This window comes from Typopeltis vanoorti, chromosome 3, assembly GCF_054136105.1.
Source record: "Typopeltis vanoorti isolate ZY-2024b chromosome 3, IOZ_Tvanoo_1.0, whole genome shotgun sequence".
In the NCBI taxonomy this organism is placed as follows: domain Eukaryota; kingdom Metazoa; phylum Arthropoda; class Arachnida; order Uropygi; family Thelyphonidae; genus Typopeltis; species Typopeltis vanoorti.
Window position 1 is genome coordinate 119,907,000 of NC_143551.1, and position 25,078 is coordinate 119,932,077.

General features: G+C 37.9%; 1 protein-coding gene across 1 annotated transcript in view; it reads left to right on the top strand.

Annotated features, from left to right (window-relative positions):
• Nucleotides 1-25,078, top strand: part of LOC150108517 (receptor-type tyrosine-protein phosphatase mu-like) — a 1,155,664-nt gene that overhangs the window by 802,787 nt on the left and 327,799 nt on the right. Inside the window, exon 29 of the mRNA XM_090415942.1 lies at nucleotides 10,549-10,693. Within this exon, the coding sequence (XP_090272068.1) occupies nucleotides 10,549-10,693 (145 nt within the window). The remainder of the gene's footprint in view (nucleotides 1-10,548; nucleotides 10,694-25,078) is intronic.

Genomic DNA, 25,078 nt, shown 5'->3' on the forward strand with positions numbered 1-25,078 from the left:
TGTCAGATTAGAGACTTAAGTCTGGCAGTGATAGGACCTCGATCTTTCTTCATTCTTTTCTGCATTTGAAACTTCTGTAAAGCTTCCACTACCAATTCCCCACTCACATAAAACAACTTCATTAACAATGCCTTATCTACAATGTAAGCATCACAGCAACAATTTTTTTTTTTCACAAAAATAATTTTGTTTGCCCCAGTGATTGAGAATTCGCACGAATTCATTACAAGCTGCCAGCGGTACACTCTGTGTTTTATAGAACTCTCATTTGCAAGTATTTGCAAATGAGGTATGTGGTACAGCACCCTCTATCAGTGAAAAATTGAACTAATTTTTTTCTTCCTGCCAAAAAAAAAATCCTCCTTGTGATTAATTTTCGTGCAAACTGCACTCTAATATAATTTTCTGATTTTTATGAATTATTGAAATATCTCAGGACTTATGGAACCTGTATATGTCATTAACTCTTTTTCAGGTTGTAGCTGGAGATTTACATCTCAGAATGATTTTTTTCTAATTTTTATTTTGATAAAACACATAGAAACCAAATAAATATTCTGGATAAAAGTATCTAAAATAAATATTGACTTTCACATATTTTTATTTCATAACAGTAAATAAATATTTTTCAGAAAAGTAAAATAAATAAAGAAATATATTTTTGATATTGTATGTATTCTGGACTCTTATTCTAATAGCCTTTAAGAACGTTTTTTGCCTGGAGGGTGGTGAATGAGTGGAATTCATTGCCTGACTTAGTTGTGAGCTCTTCGTTTGTAAATGAATTCAAGAAGAGATATGACAGATATCGTTTTGCTAGTTTGGGTCTCCCATGATGAGTCTACTGACTCCATGGAGATACCCATAATAATAATAATAATATATTCAATTAATGGCTTCCTTTCAGATTAAAGTTCACATGAGTGCACAGCTTTATCTTGACTAATTTTTGAATTGTATGTATAAAGGTGTATATCAATATTTATTATTATTATTATTATTATTATTATTATTATTACCAGATCTCCATGGAGTCAAAAAAATCATTAACAATACACACTATTACTCATTAAATTCCAATTGAAAAGTGCTTTAAACTCATTCAGATAATCACCTAACTACTCAGCCAACCAAGCCGGCCTGATCGGCTGAGTAGTTAGCATACCCACTCTCAAGCCAAAAGGCTGCAAGTTTGAATCCCACCATGGGCATGGATGTTTGCGATTGTCTCTGAAAATACTAGTTGCAGTGGTGGACAGTAGAAGGCATTGATGTAGATGATGCGGTTCACTGTAGTTAGTGGAGTGATTGGTGCAGATGGAGAGTTGTAGAGTAGGTGCTCCTCCCCAATGAGTCATTTGACTCCTTGGAGATGTCTAATAATAATAATAATAATAATAATATGGTATTATCCCTGCAGAGGTCATGGCTGATCTGACAGATACAAACAAATTGTTTAATATTAATATTCTTACACATACCCAGTATATATATATATATAGCTTGGAGGTTATGACTAGCTGCGCATGCATATATTATGAGTGATATTCCACACTGTTTATGCAGTCAGTTTTGGTTTAACACGTGTTATGTAAAGGTGTGTGATATTTGATAGTAAATTGTATCTGAGAGATACCGTGAACTCCAATGTCAGTAAGTATTGGATTTTTACTGTTGAACATGGTAAATTCACAAGGCTTTTGAAAAAATATATCAGTTGGATAATCCATTAGATGTTGAAGAGATTCAGTGAATGTTACTCGAGTCTGATGATGAGAATGATAGACTCGAATCCGAAAGTTAAAGTGATACTTGATAGTAAATTGTATCTTAGAGATACCACGAACTCCAATGTCAGTATAGTATTGGTTTAGTTGTTTTTTTGTTTCTTTGTTCAATAATTTCTAGATTGTAACTGAAAATAAATAAACCATCAATTATATTTGCAGTGATTTTTTTTTAAGTTTTATCACATTTTAGCACATACTAGTAATGAATGTATCTCTCAGATACATGCGACCTAAGCTGCAATTTTTTTGACTGCGACCTTTGCAGGGTTATTATCATTCTTATTATTATTAACACCAGACCTCCATGGAGTCAAAGTCTCATTGTAAGAGGTACACACACTGTTAGACACAAAACCCATCAAACCATGCTGTGGCAATGTATCTGCATTCACCACACTGTCAAGCAATGTATTCTACTTGTCAACCACTCTCCAAGCAAAGAACCTGCTCCTTATTCCTTGTTCACAACCTCCTTATACAGCTTCCAGGGATGTACCCTTGTTCTCTCCCCTTTACTGATTCAATGAAATATTTTTTCTAGATTAACCTGTAACAAACTTTATCAACTTAAAAGTCTCATTCATATCTCCATAACCTGCTATTCACATTAACTGATTGTGGGATGCTATTCACAAGGCTTTGTAAACAGCATCCCATCAATATGCTTTCATATCCCAAAGACCGGTTATCACCTTAGTCAGTCTTCTCTGAACCCTTTCCAGTATATCCTGATCACTATGAAAAACAGAGGACCTAATCTAGGCAGAATAATCCATACAAAGTCTGATCATGGCCTTATACAATGGAACCAAAACCTTTTTTTTTTCTGCACATTAAGGTCCTCCATATGATTGCCATAATCTGATGTGATGACCTCATAACTTGTGCATTGTGACCCCTGAACTTCGAATCCTTGTTTACCACCACTCTAAGTTATCTTGTCTCCTCAACTTCCTCCATAATTTTCCCACCAAGTTTATATTTTATATCCCATTGTTGCCTACCAAATTTCAGGATCTTACAACATTGATTGACAGTACCATACTGTTGTCTACTCATACAGTCTATTCAAACCTTTTTGTAAGGCTACAACATCTACTTGATTCCCTTATTACTCTACCCAGATAAACTGATACAAATATCATTAATATGCTGATTATTGAGGTGATTACCTGAGTAGTTGCCAGCTTGCAGAGTGTAGCATGAAATGAGGAGTTAGCTGGAAAAGAGATCAATGCAGCTTGGGAGATTTTCAAAAACTATCTAGTAGATGCAATGTCTAAATGTATTCCAAGGGTGAGAAGGTTAAATAAGGTAGGTGTGAAATGGATGAATAAAGATATTAAGCATGCAATACAGAGAAAAAGGGCATTATGGAGGCAGCATAAGAGAATTGAAAATAACCAATTCCATGAGGACTACAAAGACAAGGCAAGTCAGGTGTCGTGGTAGGTGAGGATAGCTAAAGAGATGTGTGACCAGCAGTTAGTTAATGAAGCCAAAAAGAATCCTAAGGAGTTCTTTCGATATGTAGCCAGCAAAAGAAAGAATGATTATGGAAGGATGACATTGATTGGAGAAAATGGTATAAAGACAGCTGTTGCAGAAGGTGTGGTGGAGATACTTAATGAGTAGTTCATAAAGGTCTTTCAATCCTGTGAATGTGACTTCATGGAGCGATTGAGAGCAGTAGATGAAGGGGAGGAGAGCCTGACTGCAAGTGAGCAAGAGGTGTATGGGAAGACTAAACTAGATGTTAATAAGGCTGTGGGAGTTGATAATATATCACAACGTATTCTTAAGGAATGTGCCAGGGAGTTGACGCCATCCTTGACATATTTTTTTCATACGAGTCTTGCACTTGGTCAAGTCCCTAAAGAGTGGAAGGAGGGCAAGATTGTGCCACTTCATAAAGGAGGTGATCGAACTCAAGCATCAAACTATAGGCCTATCTGTGTGTCGGGTGTTGTGGTTAAGTTGTTGGAGAAGCTTGTGAGAACTAGAATCCAGACTTGAGTTGTCAACAATGGTATTGTCTTTGATGGACAGCATGGATTTGCTAAAGGGATGCTACTTCCACGGACAGAGGAGAAGGATATGCAGTAATATACTTAGATTTCACAAAGGCTTTTGATAGATTACCACATGATAAGTTGATACTCAAACTAGAGTGGATGGAGATGGATATTAGATTGGTGCATTGGATTGGAGACTGGCTATCTGATAGGTATCAACAAGTTGTGTATGGGGAGGGGGGGGAGTGATATCCAGGAAAAGGAAGGTTACTAGTGGTGTGCCTCGGGGATTTGTTTTAGGGCCATTGCTGTTTAACTTGTATATTGATGATATTGGTGAAGATTTGGATGGAGATATTCAGTTGTTTGCAGATGATGCAAAGTTGGGACATACCATGAAGAGTAAAGAAGATGTTGTGGCCTTACAAGAAGACTTGAATAAATTGAGTGATTGGGCACGGGAATGGGGATGTGAGTTCAACGTTGCAAAATGTAAGGTTTTAAATTTTGGAAAACAAAAATGGGATTCAGAATTTATGCTTGGTGAGAATATATTATCTGAAGTGGAGGAAATAAGAGATCTGGGGGGGGGGGGTTGTTGGTGGATAAGGCTTCTGGGAATGATGTGGAGGACACTGACTTGTAGAAGTAGAGAGATTCTTGTTCCATTGTATACGACTTTGATTAGGCCACACATGGACTATTGTGCCCAGATTTGGTTACCTGGTTTTCAGAAGGATGAAGAGATGTTGGAGAGAGTCCAGAGGCGACTAACAAGGTAGTTTTTGACCTCTGGAATTTCAAATATGAGGAAAGACTGAAAAGATGTAATTTATAGGGTCTGTTGGATAGGGGAAGAGGTGAGATATGATACAGACCTACCAGTTATTAAGGGGTTGTTATAGGATCAATGCTGGAGAGGTTCTACAGAAAATAGTGGGAGATCAGGGGAGAACCAGAGGTCATCCCTGGAAGCTGTATAAGGAGGGTGGGAGTAGGGTAGTGAGAAACAGGTTTTTTTCATGCAGAGTTGTGAATGATTGAAATGCTTTGTCTGAGAGTATGGTGTCTGCAGAGAATTTGAGTGTGTTTAAAGCATGGTATGATGAGCTGTGTGTTTGATAAAAGGACCTCCTAGATGAGTCTTTGACTCCATGGGTCTTCGGTAATAATAATTATAATAATAATAATAATATAATACGAATTAAGACACGTTACTTCTATCTAGCAAAACTTTCTCCAGTTCACTCACTCAACAGCCATTCAAATGCAATCTAACACTTCTGCAATGAATTGCATTCATTATTATTATTATTATCCCGGCCTCCATGGAGTCAAAAGACTCATCGTGGGAGGTCGTTTTTAGGAAATACAAAGTCTATCATACCACTCCTTGAACCCATTAGCTGTCCGCACTCCAACCACTCTCTCAGCAATGCATTCCAAGGTTCAACCACCCTCCATGCAAAGAAACCACTCCTCATCCTCTTATGCACAGCCTCTTTTCGTAACTTCCAGGGATGGCCTCTTGTCATCGCTCCTTCCCGCCATTCCACCAAGTGAAAGAACTATCCAATGTCTACCCTGTAACTGCCTCTCAACAGTTTAAAAGTCTCAATCATATCATCTCTCCTTCTTCAATCCACCAAACTCTGCAGTCCACATTCCTTCAGTTGATCCTCATAACTCACATTGTACAGTCCTGAAATCCTTCTTTGTTATCCACCTCTGTACCTCTCCACAGTCAATTTATCCCCTTCAAATCCTGGGGACCAAATCTGAGAAGAATAGTCTAAGTGTGGTCTGATCAGGGCCTTATGCAATGGAATGATAACTCTTTTATCTCTGCAGGTTAGCATCCTTCTCAGTATTGCAACAATCCTCTGGGTTACCCTCACCACCTTTGCAATATGCTCCCTCAATTTCAGTTTTCTATCAATCATCATCCCCAGATCTCTTGTCTCCCTTACCTCCTCCAATCGAGTACTCATCCTCCCATCGATGGATCCCAAACCTTAAGACTTTACATTTTGCTGCATTGAACCGATAACTCCATTTATTTGCCCATCTGTCTAGTTTATTCAAATCCTCTTGCAGGGCTGCCACATCTGCACTATTACTGATCACCCTTCCCAACTTCATATCATCAGCAAACAACTCATTGTTCCCTTGCAATCCATTGACAATATCATTGATATATAATTGAACAATACAGGTACCAGTACTGAGCCCTGTGGAACCCCACTTGTAACTTTCTGCTTCTTTGATAATGCCCCATCATACACAACTCTCTGATAACTATCAGTCAGCCAATCCTGAATCCATTTGACTAACCCGACATCTAAACCCGTGTGCTGCAACTTAAATATCAGCTTATCATGTGGCACCGGTTCAAATACCTTTGTGAAACCCAGAAAATGGCAGTATATGCCTTTCCCTCATCAACTGCTCTTGTCACTTTATAATAAAAGACAATCATATTACTAAAGCAAGAGTACCCCTTAAAAAATCCATGTTGATTCTCACAGATAACATTACCCTCATCTACCCAACGCTATATATTGCTCCTTGCTAATTTCTCCAAGACCTTAACAACTGCTGATGACACATAAATAGGCCTATAATTAGTCCCTTCCAGTCTGCTACCGCCCTTATGCAGCAGCATTATCTTACCTTCCATCCATTCCCTGGGTACCTTTCCTTCAGCCAGACTTTTATTGAAAAGCCAAGTCAATGGAGCTGTCAGTTCTTTAGCACATTCTCTGAAAATCCGTGGTGAAATACCATCCAGTCCAACAGCTTTATTGATATCCAGAGTACTCAGTATTTGGAACACACTCTCCTCTTGCACCTCTAAACCCTGATCCTGCCCTATCCCTCTAGTATTAAAACCTCATCCAGGATGAAATATTCCAATAAAGTGCTCATTGAACAATTACACTATGTCCTCTGCATCAGTCACTCTATTCCTATTTTTATCCCGCAATGTCATTCTTTCACAATCGTTTCTCTGCCTACTGGCCACATAGTTAAAAAATTCCCTAGGATTTTCTTGGGATCTTAGTGCCAATCTCTACTCATATTCCAATTTTGCCTTCCTCACCATTCTGGTCACTCTCCTGGCCTGTGTCTTATATTCTTCGTATATCTGTCCTTTACCCCTCTCCTTGTATATCTTCCATAATCTCTTTTTCAACTGCAGTTCCTGTTTGATATCGTTTGTCATCCACTTTACACCAAATTGTGTCCACTTCTTCATTCATATTTATTTTCATTTCATTAATATTTTTATATTTATATTAATTTTCATTTCATTCGTATTTTCATATTGATATTCATTTATCATATTCATTTTTTCACATTCGTTTCATATTTATTTTTATTCTCTTCAAAAATAATTTTTTTCATTTTTTATTTGCACCGTGTTTTGATGTATTATAAATTATGATTAGTTATGAAATAATAAAATTGCATTCAACAGCAATATGTAATTCAAGCTTTTAGATAAATCAGAGGGGTGTTCAATAAAAGACTGAATTTTTTAAATAGTTTGTCAACCGACCCATAGAGCTTGCTGCAGCTACTGAACACGCTTAGTGGCAGGTTTTGACAACAAACTGCTACTTGCCTCATTCGGCTAAAAGTATTAGTCATCGAGTTGCATCCACTGAAATGAGCACATGCATAAGCTGTTCATCGGATTAGTGACAAAGTAACAACAAAAGAGTTGAAAAACAACATGTGTGTGTGAAATTTTGCTGCAAACTTGGTAAAAATTTTACATAGATATTTCAATAGCTTAATTGGTTGGTGACAGTTATCATGCTGTACTCACTTGGGAAGTGATTAGGTTTATAAATATTCCATTCAGGAAAGGTTACGTGTGGAACTTCAAAGAAGGAAATTATGACCAACTAAGGAGTATACTGAGTTCAGTGGAATGGGATTGGCTGATGGATAGGAAGAATATTGACAGTGCATGGGAAGCATTTAAACAATACTTAAATAATGCAATATCACAGTGTGTCCTGAGAGTTCGAAGAATAAATAAGGTAGGAGTCAAATGTATGCGATTTGTAAATGCAAGAGATTCGTAAGAAAATGATGATGCAGAAGGAATACCGTGTGCATAAGGATGATGACTCATTATGAAAATTATAAACAGCAGGCTAGAATAGTCACAACTGTTGTACGGAAATCAAAGTCTGAGTATGAAAAGAAACTGGCTCTGCATGCTAAAGACAACCCAGAAGAATTGTATTGATATGCTGCAAGTAAAATTAAGAATGAATATGAAAGAATAACTCTTCTAAATCCAGATAGCATGAGGGTTACAGATGCAGAAGAGGTCGATCAACTAATGAGTGTGCAATTTGTTAAAAGCTATCAACCTGGTATAAGCAAGATTGAGCTCACTGCTAACTCTTCACTGAATGAAGAAATTCAGGTGTATAAGGACAAGATATTCGAGCTATTTCACCAACTGAATAAGAATTCAGCAATAAGAACTGATGGAATATCTGCACATTTGCTAAAAGAGTGTTTGGCTGAACTGGCTATTCATTTGAGGAGGCTGTTTGATATGAATCTCAGAACATTGAAGATTCCACAGGAATGGAGAGAATATATGGTAATTCCATTGCATAATGGTGGTACAAAGACCGATGTATCCAACTATTGACCAATTAGTATCTCAGGAGTGGTGGTGGTGGTGAAGATTTTGGAAAAATTGGTTAGGCCTCACATTCAGAAATGTTGACAGTGAATCTCTACTTTGCAATGAGCAACATGGGTTTATTAAATAAGGTCATGTTTTAGAAACTTGCTCACATTCTATAACAATGGGAATGGATACACCATGATACTTTTGGATTTTGCTAAGACTTTTGACAGAATACAGCATGGAAGACTGTTGCATAAATTGGAGAATATGGGTTTGGATTATAGAATATTAACATGGATAAGAGGATAGCAGGTATCAAAAAGTGGTATATGAGGGATCTGAGTCTGCAAGGTTTAAGGTAACAAGTAGTGTACTACAAGGATCAGTGCTCGGTCCACTGTTATTTAATCTGTACATTAATGATCTTGGGAAGGATTTGATAAGCGACATACAGCTATTTGCTAATGATGCAAAGATAGGTAGGGTAATCAGGAATACTGCTGATATGCAGTACTTGCAGAATGATTTCAATAGGTTGTAATTGTGGGCATAGGAAATTGGATGTCAGTTCGATGTCAGTAAATGTAAAGTCATGCACTTTGGCATGATTAGATATCCAATGTCATATTACATTGGTGGGATTATGCTAGTAGAAACTGATGAGGCTAGGAATCTTGCAGTGTTAATAGATAGGAAGTTGAAGTTCAGGGACCATGTAGCAAAGATTGCAAATACAACTCAAAAGATAATTGCAATGCTGAAATTAACATTCACCTGTAAAGATAAGGATGTCATTTTGCCTCTTTACAAGGCCTTGATAAGACCTCACTTGGACTATTGTGCATAGGTCTGTTCTCCTGGTTTCCATTGCAATTCTGATAAAGTGGAGAGAGAGAGAGAGAGAGAGAGAGAGAGAGAGAGTGTGCAAAAGAGCGTGTTAAAAATGATATCAGAATTGAGCAATACTGATTTTGAAGACAGATTGAGAATTTGTAGACTGCAGACACTAGCACACAGGAGAAGGAGGGGGTGATATGATTGAGACTTACACATTTCTGAAAGGATCATACAGGATTTCAGTTGATGGAATTTTTCAATTTATTTAGGGTGGGGAAAGGACAAGAGGACATCCTTGGAAGCTGAGAATGAATGCTGCTAAGAAGGGGGGTGAGGACTAGATTTTTCTTTCGTTGGGTGGCTCATGATTGGAATTGATTGCCATTTGATGTTGTGAGTGCAAGCAGTGTGAATGAATTCAAGAATAAGATAGCTGGTGCGTGTAGTATGTGGCCTCCCTCGATGAGTTCCTGATTCACTGGAGGTCTTTCTTAATAATAATAATAAAGCAAGCATACAGGGAGGACTGTTTGAGCCAAACACAGTGCTATGAGTGGTGTAAGCATTGATGGATGAGTCGGTCAAAGATCGAGGTGATGTTGGTTGTGTTTTTTGATTGGAAAGGCATTGTTTATTATGAATTTGTATCACATGGTCAGATGATAAACAAAGAGTTGTAACAGGAAGTTGTAACAGGAAGCACATTTGAGAGATTCTGTGTGCAGGAAGAGACCTGAATTGTGGAAAAACCAGACGGATGCACCATGACAATGCTCCAGCTTACATGTTGCTCCTCATCCGCAGTTATATGGCAAAATGTCAGACATCCATTGTGCTGCATTACCCTATTCTCCAGACATAACCCCCAGCAGAGTTTTTTCTTATTTCCCAAACTTAATACGACTTGAAAGGACATCATTTCCAAACCATACAGGAGATTCAGGAAGATGCGATAATAGAACTGTGTGCATCACAGAAAGTGCTTTCCAGGAAGCATTCCAACAAATCAAGAAATGTTGAGAACAGTGTATTACCAATAGAGGCAACTACTTTCAAGGGGACAGCTCTTAAAATGTTGTAAAATGAGCAATAAAGTCTTTATAGCAAAAGTGTTCAGTCTTTTTTTGAACCCGGCATGTATTTCAATTTGAAAAAAAAATTTGATTTACAAATAAAAACAAGCTTCTTTTATGTGAATAGTGATTACAAAATAATTTTATTTTGTTTTTTTTTTTAATTATAGTAACAGCTGTATACCAACAAGAAAAAGATATCAAGAGAGCCATATTTGGAATGCATTTAGTATATTTCATTCTCATCCTCTTAGCTGTCTTGGTGATGCTTATAATTTTCACATTCTTTATTATACTGAAAGTTTATAGGCAAAGGTAATAATATGCTTCTAATCTTTCTTTATATCAATATTATAATAAATTGTGTATTCTGTTCTAGTCTTTTTTTTTTTATGAAACTGAATCGAAAAAAAAGACTTGAACAGAATATACAGTTTACTAGAACAGAAAAAGCTGTCCAAGATGCTGTAAATGATACATTATATCAAATAATACATAGTCTGTATTTGAGATGGAAATCAGAATTAAAAAATGTACAAGAAGAGGCATCTCTACTATTGTTGATCATCTATATTGGATCACATTATGAAGGAAAGTGGTATTAAACCTGATATCAAAATTGGAGATATTAATCTCAGTTCTTTATTGCATGCAGATTATGTACTAAATATTTCCATGAGAAGTCTGGAAGTTTTTCCACTTGGTTATACTATAAATTAAAGACACCAAGAAATTATATACTTGTTTAATGGTTTAATATGGGGGGGGGGGGTCTTCAACTTTTCAGACAGTGCAGGCTGCATTAAAAATTTCAATGAAACCCACGGGCCACTAAGCTATACTGCGCTATTTAGAATTGTAAGATGCTTTCCAGATTCACAAGGAATACTGTGCATTTGATACTTTACATAAAATCCTATAAAAATGAACAAACTCAGCTTTAAGAGCGTAGGTAGGAGTCAGGTTCATGATAAGTAAATACAATCAATACTTGAAAAAAGATAATTTAATAAAGAAAACATTCATTTTTTACAATGTCAATGAGCAACTTGGCAATGTTTTTCCTTGACCAGCTTGTCGATGTTTGCATCAATGTTGGAAGTCACTATGCACAGAGTATTCTGGAGATGTCGGTTCGTAATCTGAGTTATTGTCTTGGACTTCACATGCTACATTCTGGAGAAGAACTAAGTATGTGCTTCCTAACAAAGCACACATCTTCAAAGCATGCTGGCGAAGATTAGGGAATGTGTCCTCAGAAATGTAGTCTTTGTAAAATGTAAGCATCGGCACATTGAATAAATTTTCTCTCAAAGAAGAGTTGTTTTGGAGTTCGAGCAGCTCCATTTGTACTGAGCCTGGCATTCCGGCAGCATTGACACTGAATGGCATTGAAAATAAATCTAAAGAAGACTGTTGGTTATGAAAATCACTAAATCTCTCTTCAAACTCACTTCGCAACACGGCTAATTTTGTAGTGTATTTATCAAGAGACAAACAGTTGGACTTGGCGAGAAGCTGAAAATGAATTAAGTCTTTTTTTGCGAGTTGTGTCTCCCAAAGTTTGAGCTTGGCCACAAAAGCTTTAATGTGATTAAACAGAGTATGCACTACTTGATCTTTGGATTGTAACCACATATTTAGGTCATTCATATGCAACGAGATGTCGGTCACAAAGGCAAAAATCTGTCATCCACTTCGGATCGTTAAAGTCCACAATTGGATTCCCCTTGGTTTGCATGAACTGCTGTATTTTGCTCCTTAAGTCAAAGACTCTTTTAAGAACTTCCCTTTGCTCAACCAACACACACACATCACTATAATAAACCACATCGCCATGATTTTTTGTCAAAAACTCTTGGAATTGACCATGATTCAATCCTCTTGCCCTAGTAATGTTGACAACAGTCACAATAACATTCATGACATCCAATAGTTTTTGTGCACAAATTCTCCTGGTGGATTAAACAGTGGTAATGGATGAAATCTTTTCCTTCTAGTTCCGGTTCTTTCCATAGCAGTGCAACAAACCCTTCATTCTTTCCCACCATAGCAGGGGTTATGATGGGAAATCCAAATCCAAAACTCTTGAACCTCTTGTTTCCTCTATTACTTGTTGCCTAAGACATCTGTCCCTCAAGAATTCCAGAAATTCCATTCCCTTATTACTAATGCATTTTCCTCTTCCCAACTTATACTGCTGTAGTTAAAATCTCCCATAACAATCATTCTTCTTGCACTTGCCAATCTCAACTGACTAAACATCTCCTGCTCCCCCACCCTCTGTGCTCCTTGGCTTATGGCAACATCTCACTAAATATCCTATCTTGCCCACCTCTCCCTCACACCATATGCTTTCAAAACTATTATTGTCACTGCCTTCCAAAAACTCCACTCTTAGAGGACATAAGTCATCACTTATCATAAGCAGTATTCCACCACTCCGTTTTCCCTTCCTATCCTGCCAAAAATTCTGTACCCTGCTACTTTTATTACTGTTATTATATCATCTTCCTTCAATCACATCTCAGAGATACCAATAATCTTTGGCCAGACTGATGCTATCAACGCCACCAATTCCTCTCCTTTATTCTGGATACTCCTGGCATTAGTGTAAAGCATAAAAATGTCACTGTTTCTATAGCTATCATTATCTCCTCCAGATCCCACTTGACTCAGTGTCACCTGATGTCATCCTCCTTCCCCCAAGCATCCATTCCTACAAGAGACCACCCCTGCTATCATCCACCCTGGAAATTCTAGTTTCCCTGCATTGACACACCAACTCGTTCAGAAAACGGCAGTCTCTCCAGATGCCTACGTCCTTCCTCATTCAAATGCAAGCAGTCTCTCGCATACAGTTCCTTTCTGTCCTCAAATGCTCTCCAAGCATCCACATGTTCCGATCCTCTCTTTTGACACATTCTGGCTATTATGCTATTCATTATTACTGCTCTTCTGCTGAGCTCGTTATCATACTTGGGTAACATACACAAACACTATCTTTCCTCTCTGCATTTTCTTTTGTACAACCTCAAGCATGAATCTGAGATCTCTCGTCACCCGATTTACAGTGCCTCTCAAGTCATTAGTGCCCACCATCACAATCATCTCATGCATGCTTTTATTCCCCCCCCCCCCACACACACACTTAATTGCCATAGCCACACTTTCTATTGTTCCTACAGGCAAACACTCCTCTGGCATCCTATCTTGAACTTCCAGTTTGCAAAGCCTATTCAATAGGATGAGAAAGGATATGATTGAAAGATTTAAGTTGATAAGAGGTTGGTACGAGTTAAATGCAGAAGAAATTTTTCATAGAATAGGAGAGGGGGTTAGAAATAGGGGCCATCCTGGGAAACTGTATAAGCAGGGTGTAAGCAAGGGCATAAAGAACAGGTTCTTTGAATGGAAAGTGGTTGGTGAATGGACTGCATTGTCTGATAGTATGGTGAATGCAGACACATTGAATGAGTTTTCAGCACAGTTTGATAAGTTTTGTCTGTCTAAAGTGTGCAAACCTTCTGTGATGAATCTTTTGTCTCCATGGAAGTCTGGTGTTAATAATAATACTAATATTTTTCAGTTTAATGTAGCAAAGAAGGTTATTGCTTTGGTATGAGAAGATTGCATATTATGTATTATGTTGATGGTAATTAGGTTTTGCTGGACAGAGATTTGAAGTTCAGAAGGCATATTGTAAATGTTGGCAAAATATCTCAAAGGATTATTTGTTTGTTAAAGAACACATTAACAGGTAGAGATAAGGAGGATGTTATCTAAGACCAGCATCATCTTGATGTCTGTGCACAGATTTGATTGCTGATTTTTCCTGGGGATGAAGAGGTGGTGGAGAGGATCTGGAGACAAGACCAAACTCATGATTGGTCTGTGGAATGCACCTCCCACTCCCCTATGAGGACTGATAACTGGAGCCCTGTGGATTGCAAAATTTAGCTGATAAGCAGAGAATAGGGCACATGGTAGAAACCTATTAGTTTCTAAAAGGATCGCGTATGATTGATACAAAAGAAATTTTTAGGACTTGATGAGTAAGTAGAGAACTTGGAATCGCCTCAGTAAGAGTATGATTAGTAGAGGTACAAGGACCAGATATTTGCTTGGATATTGGGGAATGACTGTAATGGTTATCAGAGGTGGTTGTGAATGTTCTGACAGTGAATGTGTTTAAGGAGAGGTATGATAACTGTTGTGTGGATAATGGTTAGTGTACAATTCCCACTATGAGTCTTTGTTCTATGGAGGTGCCTGTAATGATAATAATAATATAAACTAGCATATCTGCTGATGCAATTAATAGTAATGAAATGCATATTTATACTATTAAAACAAACAGTAATAAATATACAGGTTCATTTTTATAGGCAAGTAAATTTGAAATTGAAATTTATTAAGACTAAAAAAGAACAAACAATAACATATTACAACAGTGATGCTTGTTTACAGCAATACAAGTGATAATAGAACATAAAAAAATACTATATATATATATATTATATAGTTATATTATAAATATAACATAACCACTTGAAATATAATATCACCACTTGAAATATAATATCACCACTTGAACAGTAAAGTAATGCAGAGACTGATATATTAAGGCTAAGACTTATGATGACAAACAGGAAAAGGAAATATAAGGATCTGTATCCTTTCTTTTAGGATACAGGCATAAGGATCTGTACAGCTTAAGTAACCAAGAGCGATAGCCATACTGGTTACTAGAAAAATGAAATTCAGGTGATACAGTCACTACAGATCAAATAATCGTATCTATGAGAGCCCATGTAACAATACTTATCATAATCTATTAGAGCTATAATTAGACATAATATATAAGCTACCATGATGTCTTATAATATATGTTTAAAATAAAAGTTAACATCATTTAGTCCCATGAGATAGTCTCTGAGTCCTTTTCTGAAAGATATTCCGAGGTTATTTATTGACTTTATTTCATTTGGCTGTTTATTATAGTTGCTTTTTGCTAGCTATTCAAAAGATTTATGAAAAATTTCTGTTTGCATTGGAAACTATAAGCAAGTAGCAAAACATTGGTTACCGTTGGAATCGAATGCATAATGGTGAAAAGACAAAACGAAGCTAAGTTTTCATTACTGTATTTAGTTATATTTCATTTTATTTAATTATATTTAGTACTTAAATGTTTTTTGCTTGTAATTGTTTGTATTTTTTTCTTATGTATTTAACGGAATTTATTAATTGAATAATTATTAAAGATTACGATACTCAGCAGTAAGGAATGATGATGGATTTAGCAGCAGTCGCAAGTGACGTATCGCCAAGTCCTCTGCCATTTAAGAACTCAGTTATTAGCAATATCATAAGGGACTTTGTGGCATGCAGTACTTGCGGCATGTATGCGTCTCGGGAATTAGATATGTGGCTTGTGAAAGAGAGCGGAGAGCGTATATGCACAAAATGCAGGCAGTTGGAGGAAATAAGTGCATTAGAAATATCGATATCCGACTTTGTTGCTCCAGGAATGGGGAATGAATGTAGGAAGACAAGTAGTGTGATAGGAGAGAACGAAAAAAAGATATATATGAATGAGAAAATAATAGTTGATAGTGTGGAAGGTGTGAGTGACTGTGAAAGTTTAGGAGATGGTTTTGTTTGGGAGAGTGAATTTAGATTAAGAGTGACTGACCTGCAGAGAGAGATAGATGAGTTGAAAGAGGAGGTGGAATGTCTTGTGAATGAGAGCAGATGTATGAAAGATAAGATTAGGAGAATGGAAGAGATAAATGCAAGGCGAATAAGAGTAGGAGAGAGAGAGAATTTAGGGAGTATGAGTGAGAGGTATGGGGGTGCTAGAAGACGAGAGAATGGAAACAGTAGAAGAGAGGGAATGAGAGAGAGGTATGGGAATGCTAGCAGATGAGAGAATGGAAACAGTAGGAGAGATGGAATGAGAGAGAGATATGGAAGTGCTAGAAGAGGAGAGAATGGAAATGGTTGGAGAGATGGAATGAGAGAGAGGTATGGGAATGCTAGAAGACGAGAGGATGGAAACAGTAGGAGAGACAGAATGAGAGAGGGATATGGAAGTACTAGAAGTGGAGAAAATGGAAACAGTAGGAGAGAGGGAATGAGAGAGATGTATGGGAGTGCTAGAAGAGGAGAGAATGGAAACAGTAGGAGAAAGGGAATGGTAAGAGGTATAATGTATGGCAACTCAATGATCCATGGTGTTCAAGATAGGATGCGTGAGGAGTGTTTGCCAGGAGGAACAATAGAAAGGGTGGCTATGGCAATTAAGAGAGGTGAAAGGGTGGATGGGATGATTGTGATGGTAGGAACGAATGACTTCAGTGGTAACGTAAGTCGGGCAGTGAGAGATATGAGATTTTTGTTTGAGACTGTACAGAAGAAGACAGAGAGAGGAAAAATAGTGTGTGTGTTGCCTAGGTATGATAACGATGAGCTGAGCAGAAGAGCGGTGATATTGAATGGTATAATAGCGAGAATGTGTGACAAGAGAGGACTGGTATATGTGGATGCTTGGAGTGCGTTTGAGAAAAGAGAGGAATTGTATGCGAGAGACCATTTACATTTGAATGAGGAAGGATGTAGGCATCTGGAGAGATTGCTGTTCTGAATGAGTCAGTGTGTCCCTGGGAGGATGATAGCAGGGGTGGCCTGTTGTGGGAATTGATACTTGGGAGAATGGAGACGATGTCAGGTAACACTCCCTTATTCCAGGAGTATCTGGAATAAGGGAGAGGAATTGGTGGCACAGACAGCATCAGCCTGGCCAAAAATTATAGGGATCACTGAGATGTGGTTGACAGAAGGGGATATAATAACAAGAATAGAAGTCGCTGGGTATAGCATTTTTCGTCAGGATAGGAGGGGAAAGCGTTGTGGTGGGGTACTGCTTATGATAAGTGATGACCTATGTCCTCTAAGCGTGTAGGCTTTGGAAGGAAGTGAGACAAATGATTTTGAGAGCATATGGTGTGAGGTAGAGGTAGGCAAGACAAGATATTTAGTGGGGTGTTGCTACAGACTCAGGAGCACGGAGGATGGGGACCAGGAGATGTTTAGACAGCTAAGTTTGGCAAGTGCAAGAAGAATGATTGTTTTGGGAGATTTTGACTACAGTAATATAAATTGGAGAGAGGAAGATGCACGTAGCAATAATGGAATGGAATTTCTAGAATTCTTGAGGGACAAATGTCCTAGGCAACATGTAACAGAGGGAACAAGTGGTTCAAGAGGTTTGGATTTGGTTATAGCATCAGAAGAGTTGATAATAACTGAGATGACATCTCTCAAACCAGTTGGAGAGAGTGACCATATGGTTTTGACTTGGAAAATGAATAGACATGCAAGAGTATCAAAGAGACTGGAACTTATGTGGAATTATAATGCAGGTGATTATAATAGTCTTAGAAGTCAACTTCGGGAAGTTTCATGGAGGGAGGAATTGGAAGGCCGGGATATCGTTAGTGCGTGGGAAATTGTGAAAGAATATTTGTTAGCAGCAATGGTAAGTTGTATACCACGAGTGAAGAAGAGGACACAATTTGGAGTAAAGTGGATGACAAACAATATTAAACAGGAATTGCATGTGAAAAAGAGGCTATGAAAGAGATATAAGGAGACAGGTGAAGAGAGGATGTGTGAAGAATATAAGACACATGCCAGAAGAGTGACTAGTTTGGTAAGGAAAGCGAAACTGGAATATGAGAGGAGATTGGCCCTAAGATCCAAAGAAAATCCTAGGGAATTTTTTAGCTATGTGGCCAGTAGGAGGAGAAATGACTGTGGAAGAATGATATTGTGGGATAAAAATGGGAATAGAGTGACTGATGCACAGGATATAGTGGAATTGTTCAATGACCACTTTATTGGAGTATTTCATCCTGGAGGAGTCAGTTTTAATGCTAGAGGGATAGGGCAGGTTCGAGGTTTATAGGTACAGGAGGAGAGTGTGTTTCAGATACTGAGAACTCTTGATGTCAATAAAGCTTTGGGACTGGATGGTATTTCACCACAAGTTTTGAGAGAATGTGCTGGGGAACTGACAGTGCCTTTAACCTGGCTATTCAATGAAAGTCTGGCTTCGGCAATGGAAGGGAATGGAGAGGGAAAGTCTGTTACCACCTCTATGCAATGCCCAGGGAATGGAAGGAAGGTAAGATAGTGCCATTGCATAGGGGTGGTAACAGACTGGAAGTGTCTAATTATAGACCAATCTGTGTGTTGTCAGTAGTTGTTAAGATCTTGGAGAAAGTGGTGAGGGATCGTATACAGCATTGGGCAGATGAGGGTAATGTTATCCGTGAGAGTCACCATGGATTTTTGAAAGGGCGCTCTTGTTTTAGCAATATGCTAGCCTTTTATAATAAAGTTACAAGAACATTAGATGAGTTAAAGGCATATACTGCAATTTTCTTAGACTTAGCAAAGGCATTTGACAGGGTGCCACATGATAAGCTGATATTTAAGTTGCAACACATGGGTCTGTATGTCAGATTGGTCAACTGGATTCAGGATTGGCTGTGTGATAGGTATCAGAGAGTTGTGTATGGTGGAGCAGTTTCAAGGAGACAAAGGGTTACAAGTGGGGTCCCACAGGGCTAAGTACTAGGACCTATATTGTTTAACCTTTATATCAATGACATAGCCAGTGGATTGCAGGGGGATATTCGGTTGTTTGCGGATGATACGAAGCTGGGAAGGATTATTAGTAATAGTGCAGATGTGGTAGCCTTGCAAGAGGATTTAAATAAGCTAGATATATGGGCAAATGAATGGGGGTTGTCAGTTTAATGCAGCAAAATGTAAGGTTTTGAGGTTTGGGCAACATCGATGGGATGCTGCATACTCTATGGGAGGAGTTATACTGGAGGAAGTTGGGGAGATAAGAAATCTGGGGTTGATGATTGATAGAAACCTGAAGTTTAGGGGACATATTGCAAAGGTGGTGCAGGTAACACAGAGGATTGCTGCAATTATGAGAAGGACACTGACCTGCAGAGATAAGAGGGTTATCATTCCGTTGTATAAGTCTCTGATCAGAACACACTTGGATTATTGTTCTCAGATTTGGTCCTAAGGATTTGAAAGGGATAAATTAACTGTGGAAATGATACAAAGATGGTTTCAGGACTGTACAAGGATTGTTATGAGAATCGGCTGAGGGAATGTGACTGCGGAATTTGGCGGATAGAAGAAGGAGGGGTGATATGATTGAGACTTTTAAACTGTTGAGAGGTGGTTACAGGGTTGACACCGGGGAGTTCTTTCACTTGGTTGAACAGCGGGAAGGAGTGATGACAAGAGGCCATCCCTGGAAGTTACGAAAGGAAACTGTGAGCAAGAGGGTGAGGAGTGGTTTCTTTGTATCGAAGGTGGTTAAGCCATGGACTGCATTGCCTGATAGAGTGGTGAGGGCGAAAATGGTAAATGAGTTTAAAGAGTGGTATGATAGACTTTGTGTTTCTTAGGGCGGGGGGGCTCCCCTCGATGAGGCTTGACAGACTTTATGTTCTTAGGAAGGACCTCCCACGAAGAGTCTTTTGACTCCATTGAGGCCTGAATAATAATAATATTAATAATAATAATAACATTGTTTGGTATTGAAACTAAAAAGCTTCTATAATGACCAAATGCTTACAAGAATACAATCTTCAACTTACTGAAGTGAATGAGTTTACATTTCAGGAGTTTGCAGATTATTATTATGATTATTATTATTATACTTCCAAGGGTTAAATGAAAATATTCTTTCTATAGTACTTTTGGTGTTTCACCAGCTTGAATTCTGTTTTGAGCTTTTGGTTTTTGTCTGCTACCAAGCAGAAATCTTATGAAGCAGGCAGGAATCCTGTTCTCAGTACTATGTAATTTCATGTTGTATTTTCCATAAGAGGACTCTCAGTCAGTGCTTTAAGATATAAGTGTAAAATAAACGATTTTTGCTATACAATACTTATGCATATCATGAGTAACCTGTAGTAGAATATTGCATGTGATAGGTTTGTGTTTTTTATTAAATGTCATCACTTATAAAAATTTTACAATTACAAATTCCATGAAAATTTTTTTGGCATTACTTCTCAAGTAGCTGGTAATTAATTTACGGAATTAACAAAGCATATGAAGTATATTAATTAAAGATACTTTAATGAATCACTTCTACATTTCGGCAATGTCACATTGCCATCTTCGAGAACATAAAGATAGCAATGTGACATTGCCAAAATATAGAAGTGATTCATTAAAGTATCTTTAATTAATATACTTCATATGCGTTGTTAATTCCGTAAATTAATTACCAGTTATGTCTAACCAACGTATAAGTCTTACTACTAGAATCTTTCTCGAGTAGCATATTGAACAAACACAAAATATATAATTTAGATTATCAGGACAGATTACGAATATGTGGATTGTAGACTGATTAACAGGAGAAACAGGAGTGATACGATAGAGGTCTATAAACTTTTAAATGGGTGTTATAGAATATCAACTGATCAAATTTTTCGTTATATGGCAGGTGGAGAGAGAACACGGGTGGGGGGCATCCATGGAAGTTAAATTTATTTGCAGTCAAGAAAGGGATAAGAGCTAGGTTTTTTCTCTCAGAGAGCAGTGAGTGGGGGAATAGTTTGCCCTTAGGAGTAGTGAGTGCATCTAGTGTGAATGAATTTAAGGGAAGGTATGATAGCTGGTTTGGGTGATTTATAGCCTCTCTTGATGAGTCCTTGACTCCCTAGAGGTCTCAGATAATAATAATAATATAGTTTTTTTCTTAAAAGCTAAGCAGTACTATGTATCACACTCATAAAAAACAAAAAAACTACAACAAATTAACCTGATATTATTAACTAAATTTGAAAAATTATTTATTTTTCTACACTGCTGTAATCACATGCACTACAAATGCTGCCCACTAGTCATATGATTCAAGTTATATAGGAGTGTATTGCAGAAAATGTAATCTTGGAAGAAAAAGCTTGATGGCTAGATAACTTACTTGGCAAATGGTGATTTGGTACAATGGGTTGAGAGAATCAGTCATGAACGAGTTTAAGAAGAAGTATTATTATTATCATTTGGCATCTATTTAGTCAAAAGCTCATCATGAGAGGTCCATGGTTTCATGAGTCATACATGTATCTAATGAAACCATGCCTTGAATTCATTCCCATCTCTGCACTCAGGGCACTCTTTGGTAACACATTCCAATCACCCATCTCTCTCCATGGAAAAAACTTTTTCCTCATTCTCACCTCTTTCTGTTGGGAGAGAGAGAGAGAGAAGAGTAGCTTGATCGAGAGTGAGGAAATTGAGCTGCACCTGAATACAAATATAAAAGTAGAATGTAGTAGCTTTGATAGATGGTGTAGTTTTGGAGGCTGTGTTAATTGGGAGGATGAATGTCAAGAGAGAAAGAGAGAGAGAGATACACTGAAAGAAGAATAAAATGTATCAGGAACAGATTGAGAAGTGTGAAAGGAGAGATTAGATGCAAAACGAATCAGAGTAAGAATGTGAGAGTTATGGGAATGATAGAAATGGAGAGAATAGGTGAACCATTGAAAGAGAGCGAATGAGAGAAAGATGAAACAGTGGTGGAGGAGGAGGATCACAGGACTGCAGAGAAGTGGGAGAACAAGGAAAGAAAGTATCAGAGGAGACAAAGTGAGAAATGCAGGTGAGCAAGGAAGAAACACAGTGGTGAGAGTTGTGATGTATGATGACTCGATGATTTGCAGTGTCAAGGATAGAATGCCAGAGCATTGTCTACTGGAAAAATGATAGATAGTATGACTGTGACAATTAAGCAAATTGAAACAGTGGCTGAGATGATTGTTATGATGAGCACAAATGATATGAGAGCCAGTGGGAATTGAGTGGTCAGAGATCTGAGGTTCATGCTAGAAGTTGTATGGGAGAAGACAGAGGGAAGATAGTGAGTGTGTTGTCCATGTATGATAATTCAGAGGCTAAGGAGAAGAGCATCAATAATGAAAAGCATGATAGCCAGAATGAGTTGAAAGAGTATGCGAGAGTCGGGCTTGCATATGACTTGGCTTTTCAGTGAGAGTCTGACCAGTGGAAAGATTCCCAAGGAGTTTAAGGAGGGTAATACCATTGTATAAATGGAGAGATAGAATGGAAGTGTCGCGCTATAGGCCAGTTTGTATTTCTTCTGTAGTTGTTAAGATTTTGTAGAAATTAGTGATTTATCATATACAGCATTTGACAAATGAAGGTAATGTTATCTTTTAAAGGGATGCTCTTCTTTTAGTAATCTGATTGCCTTTTATAATAAAGTGACAAGAGCAGTTGATGAGGGAAAGGCATATTCTGCCTTTTTTTTAAATTTTTTTATTATTTATAAAGGTATTTGATAGGGTGTCACATTATAAGCTGATATTTAAGTTGCAGCACATGGGTTTGGATGTTAGGTTAATGAATTTGATTAGGAATTAGCTGTCTGATAAAGAGTTGTGTATGAGGAGGCTGTATCAAGGAAGCAGAAGATTAGAAGTGAAAATCCCACAGGGCTCATTACTATGATCTGTATTGTTTACCCTTTATATCAATGCCTTTGTCAATGAATTGCAGGGGAGATATTCATTTGTTTGCAGATAATGTGAAGCTAGGAAAGGTTATTAGTAATAGTGCAGATATGGTAGCTCTTCAGGAGGATTTGAATAAAATGAACAGATAGGAAAATGAATGGAGGTATCAGTTTAATTCAGCTAAATGTAAAGTCTTGAAAGTTTTTTCAAGGGTGCCAAGATGCCAAAAATATGCCAAAAAATTATATCCTTGGTTTAATCCTTTATTCAAGTATAAGGAAACAAAGTCTGCATGTGAAGTATCTTCATGACTGGGCAACTACACTACCCAGACCTGTTTCGATTTTTTATTGGCCTCATCAGTGGGAACCAGACCCAGAATGGATACCAAGGTTGAAGTAATGCAGAAGTCATATAGTTTCCATATACAAATAGTGAAAAGGTGTATCAACTTATTATTAATTTACTCTAAATCAGAGAGAGAGAGAGATGTTGAAATAGTGCATAGCATTATGCATACCAATAATGCATAGCATTATGCACACCCAAAGGATTTGTGTGCTTTGCATCATAGGATTATTATTATTATTATTATTGTTCCGGGCAACTCCAAGAAGTCAACAGACTCATCAAGGGAGGCCCTAACATCATGTCAAGAACAACTATTCGACATTCACAAAGTATTTATCATACCTTGCCTTGAACTCATTCACGGTTGTAGCACCCACAACAGACTCTGGAAGCTTATTCCACTCATTCACTACTCTCCAAGTAAAAAACCTAGCTCTAACACCCTTGTCAACCATGCTCTTGCCCAGCTTCCATTCATGGCCCCTAGTCCTCCCACCACCAGTCATATTTTCAAAAATATCTTCTGGATCAATCTTGTAGAAACCCTTCAGTAATTTGAATGTCTCAATCATATCACCCCCTCCTTCGCCTATCGACCACTTTCTGCAACCCACAAATCTTCAACCTATTCTCATAAGGTTCATTCCACAGACCTGCTATCATCTTGGTCACTCGTCTCTGGATCCTCTCCACTTCCTCCCCATCACGAAGAAACCCTGGTGCCCATAACTGGGCAGAGTAGTCCAGATGGGGTCTTATCAAGGCTCGATACAGAAGAACAACAACTTGTTTGTCTCTGCTTGTTAAAGTATTTTTCAGAAGCCAAGTGATTTGGTGAGCTGTTTTAGTCACTATTGCAATGTGCCCCCTAAACTTCAATTCTCTATCCAACAACACTCCCAAATCCCTGGCCTCATCAATCTCCTGGAGTACGGTTCCACCAATGCGATATACTGCTGCTATTCTTTTCACCCCAAAGTGCATAACCTTACACTTTGCCACATTAAATTGACATCCATTTTTCCTAGCCCAGTCCTCCAAACTATCCAAATCATCCTGTAAAATTTTGACATCCTGTGCACTCATAATTGCTCTACCCAACTTTGCATCATCAGCAAACAAGTGAACACTTCCTCTCAAATCCTTTCCTATATCATTGATGAACAAATTGAAAAGCAGTGGTCCAAGAACAGAGCCCTGTGGCACTCCACTAGTCAAAAGCCGTCTTTTAGACTCCACTCCTGAATAAACCACTCTCTGGTATCTCTCCTTCAACCACCCTCCTATCCATCTCACCAACCCTATATCTATCCCCTTCTGCTCAAGTTTACTGATTAGGGTTCTGTGTGGTATCCTATCAAATGCCTTGGCAAGGTCCAGTAGTATTACTGTAAACCCATTACCCTATCCAGTTCAGCAGTCACTGTGTTATAAAACGTGAGCAAGTTACTGAGGCATGATCTACCCTTCACAAAACCATGTTGTCCCCCATACAATATCCCATTTTCATCTATCCAATCCTGTATTCTTTACTAGACTAATTTCTCTAAGATCTTGACAATGATTCCTGATATGCTAATTGGCCGGTAATTTACAACAGCAGTCTTGGAACCACCTTTATGCAGTGGAACTATTTCCCCTCTTTCTATCCCCTCGGGACTAACCCAGACCCAAGACTCAAATTAAACAAAATGGTCAAGGGTACTGACAATTCTTTAGCTGCTTCTCGTACAACACGAGCTGGTATACCATCCAA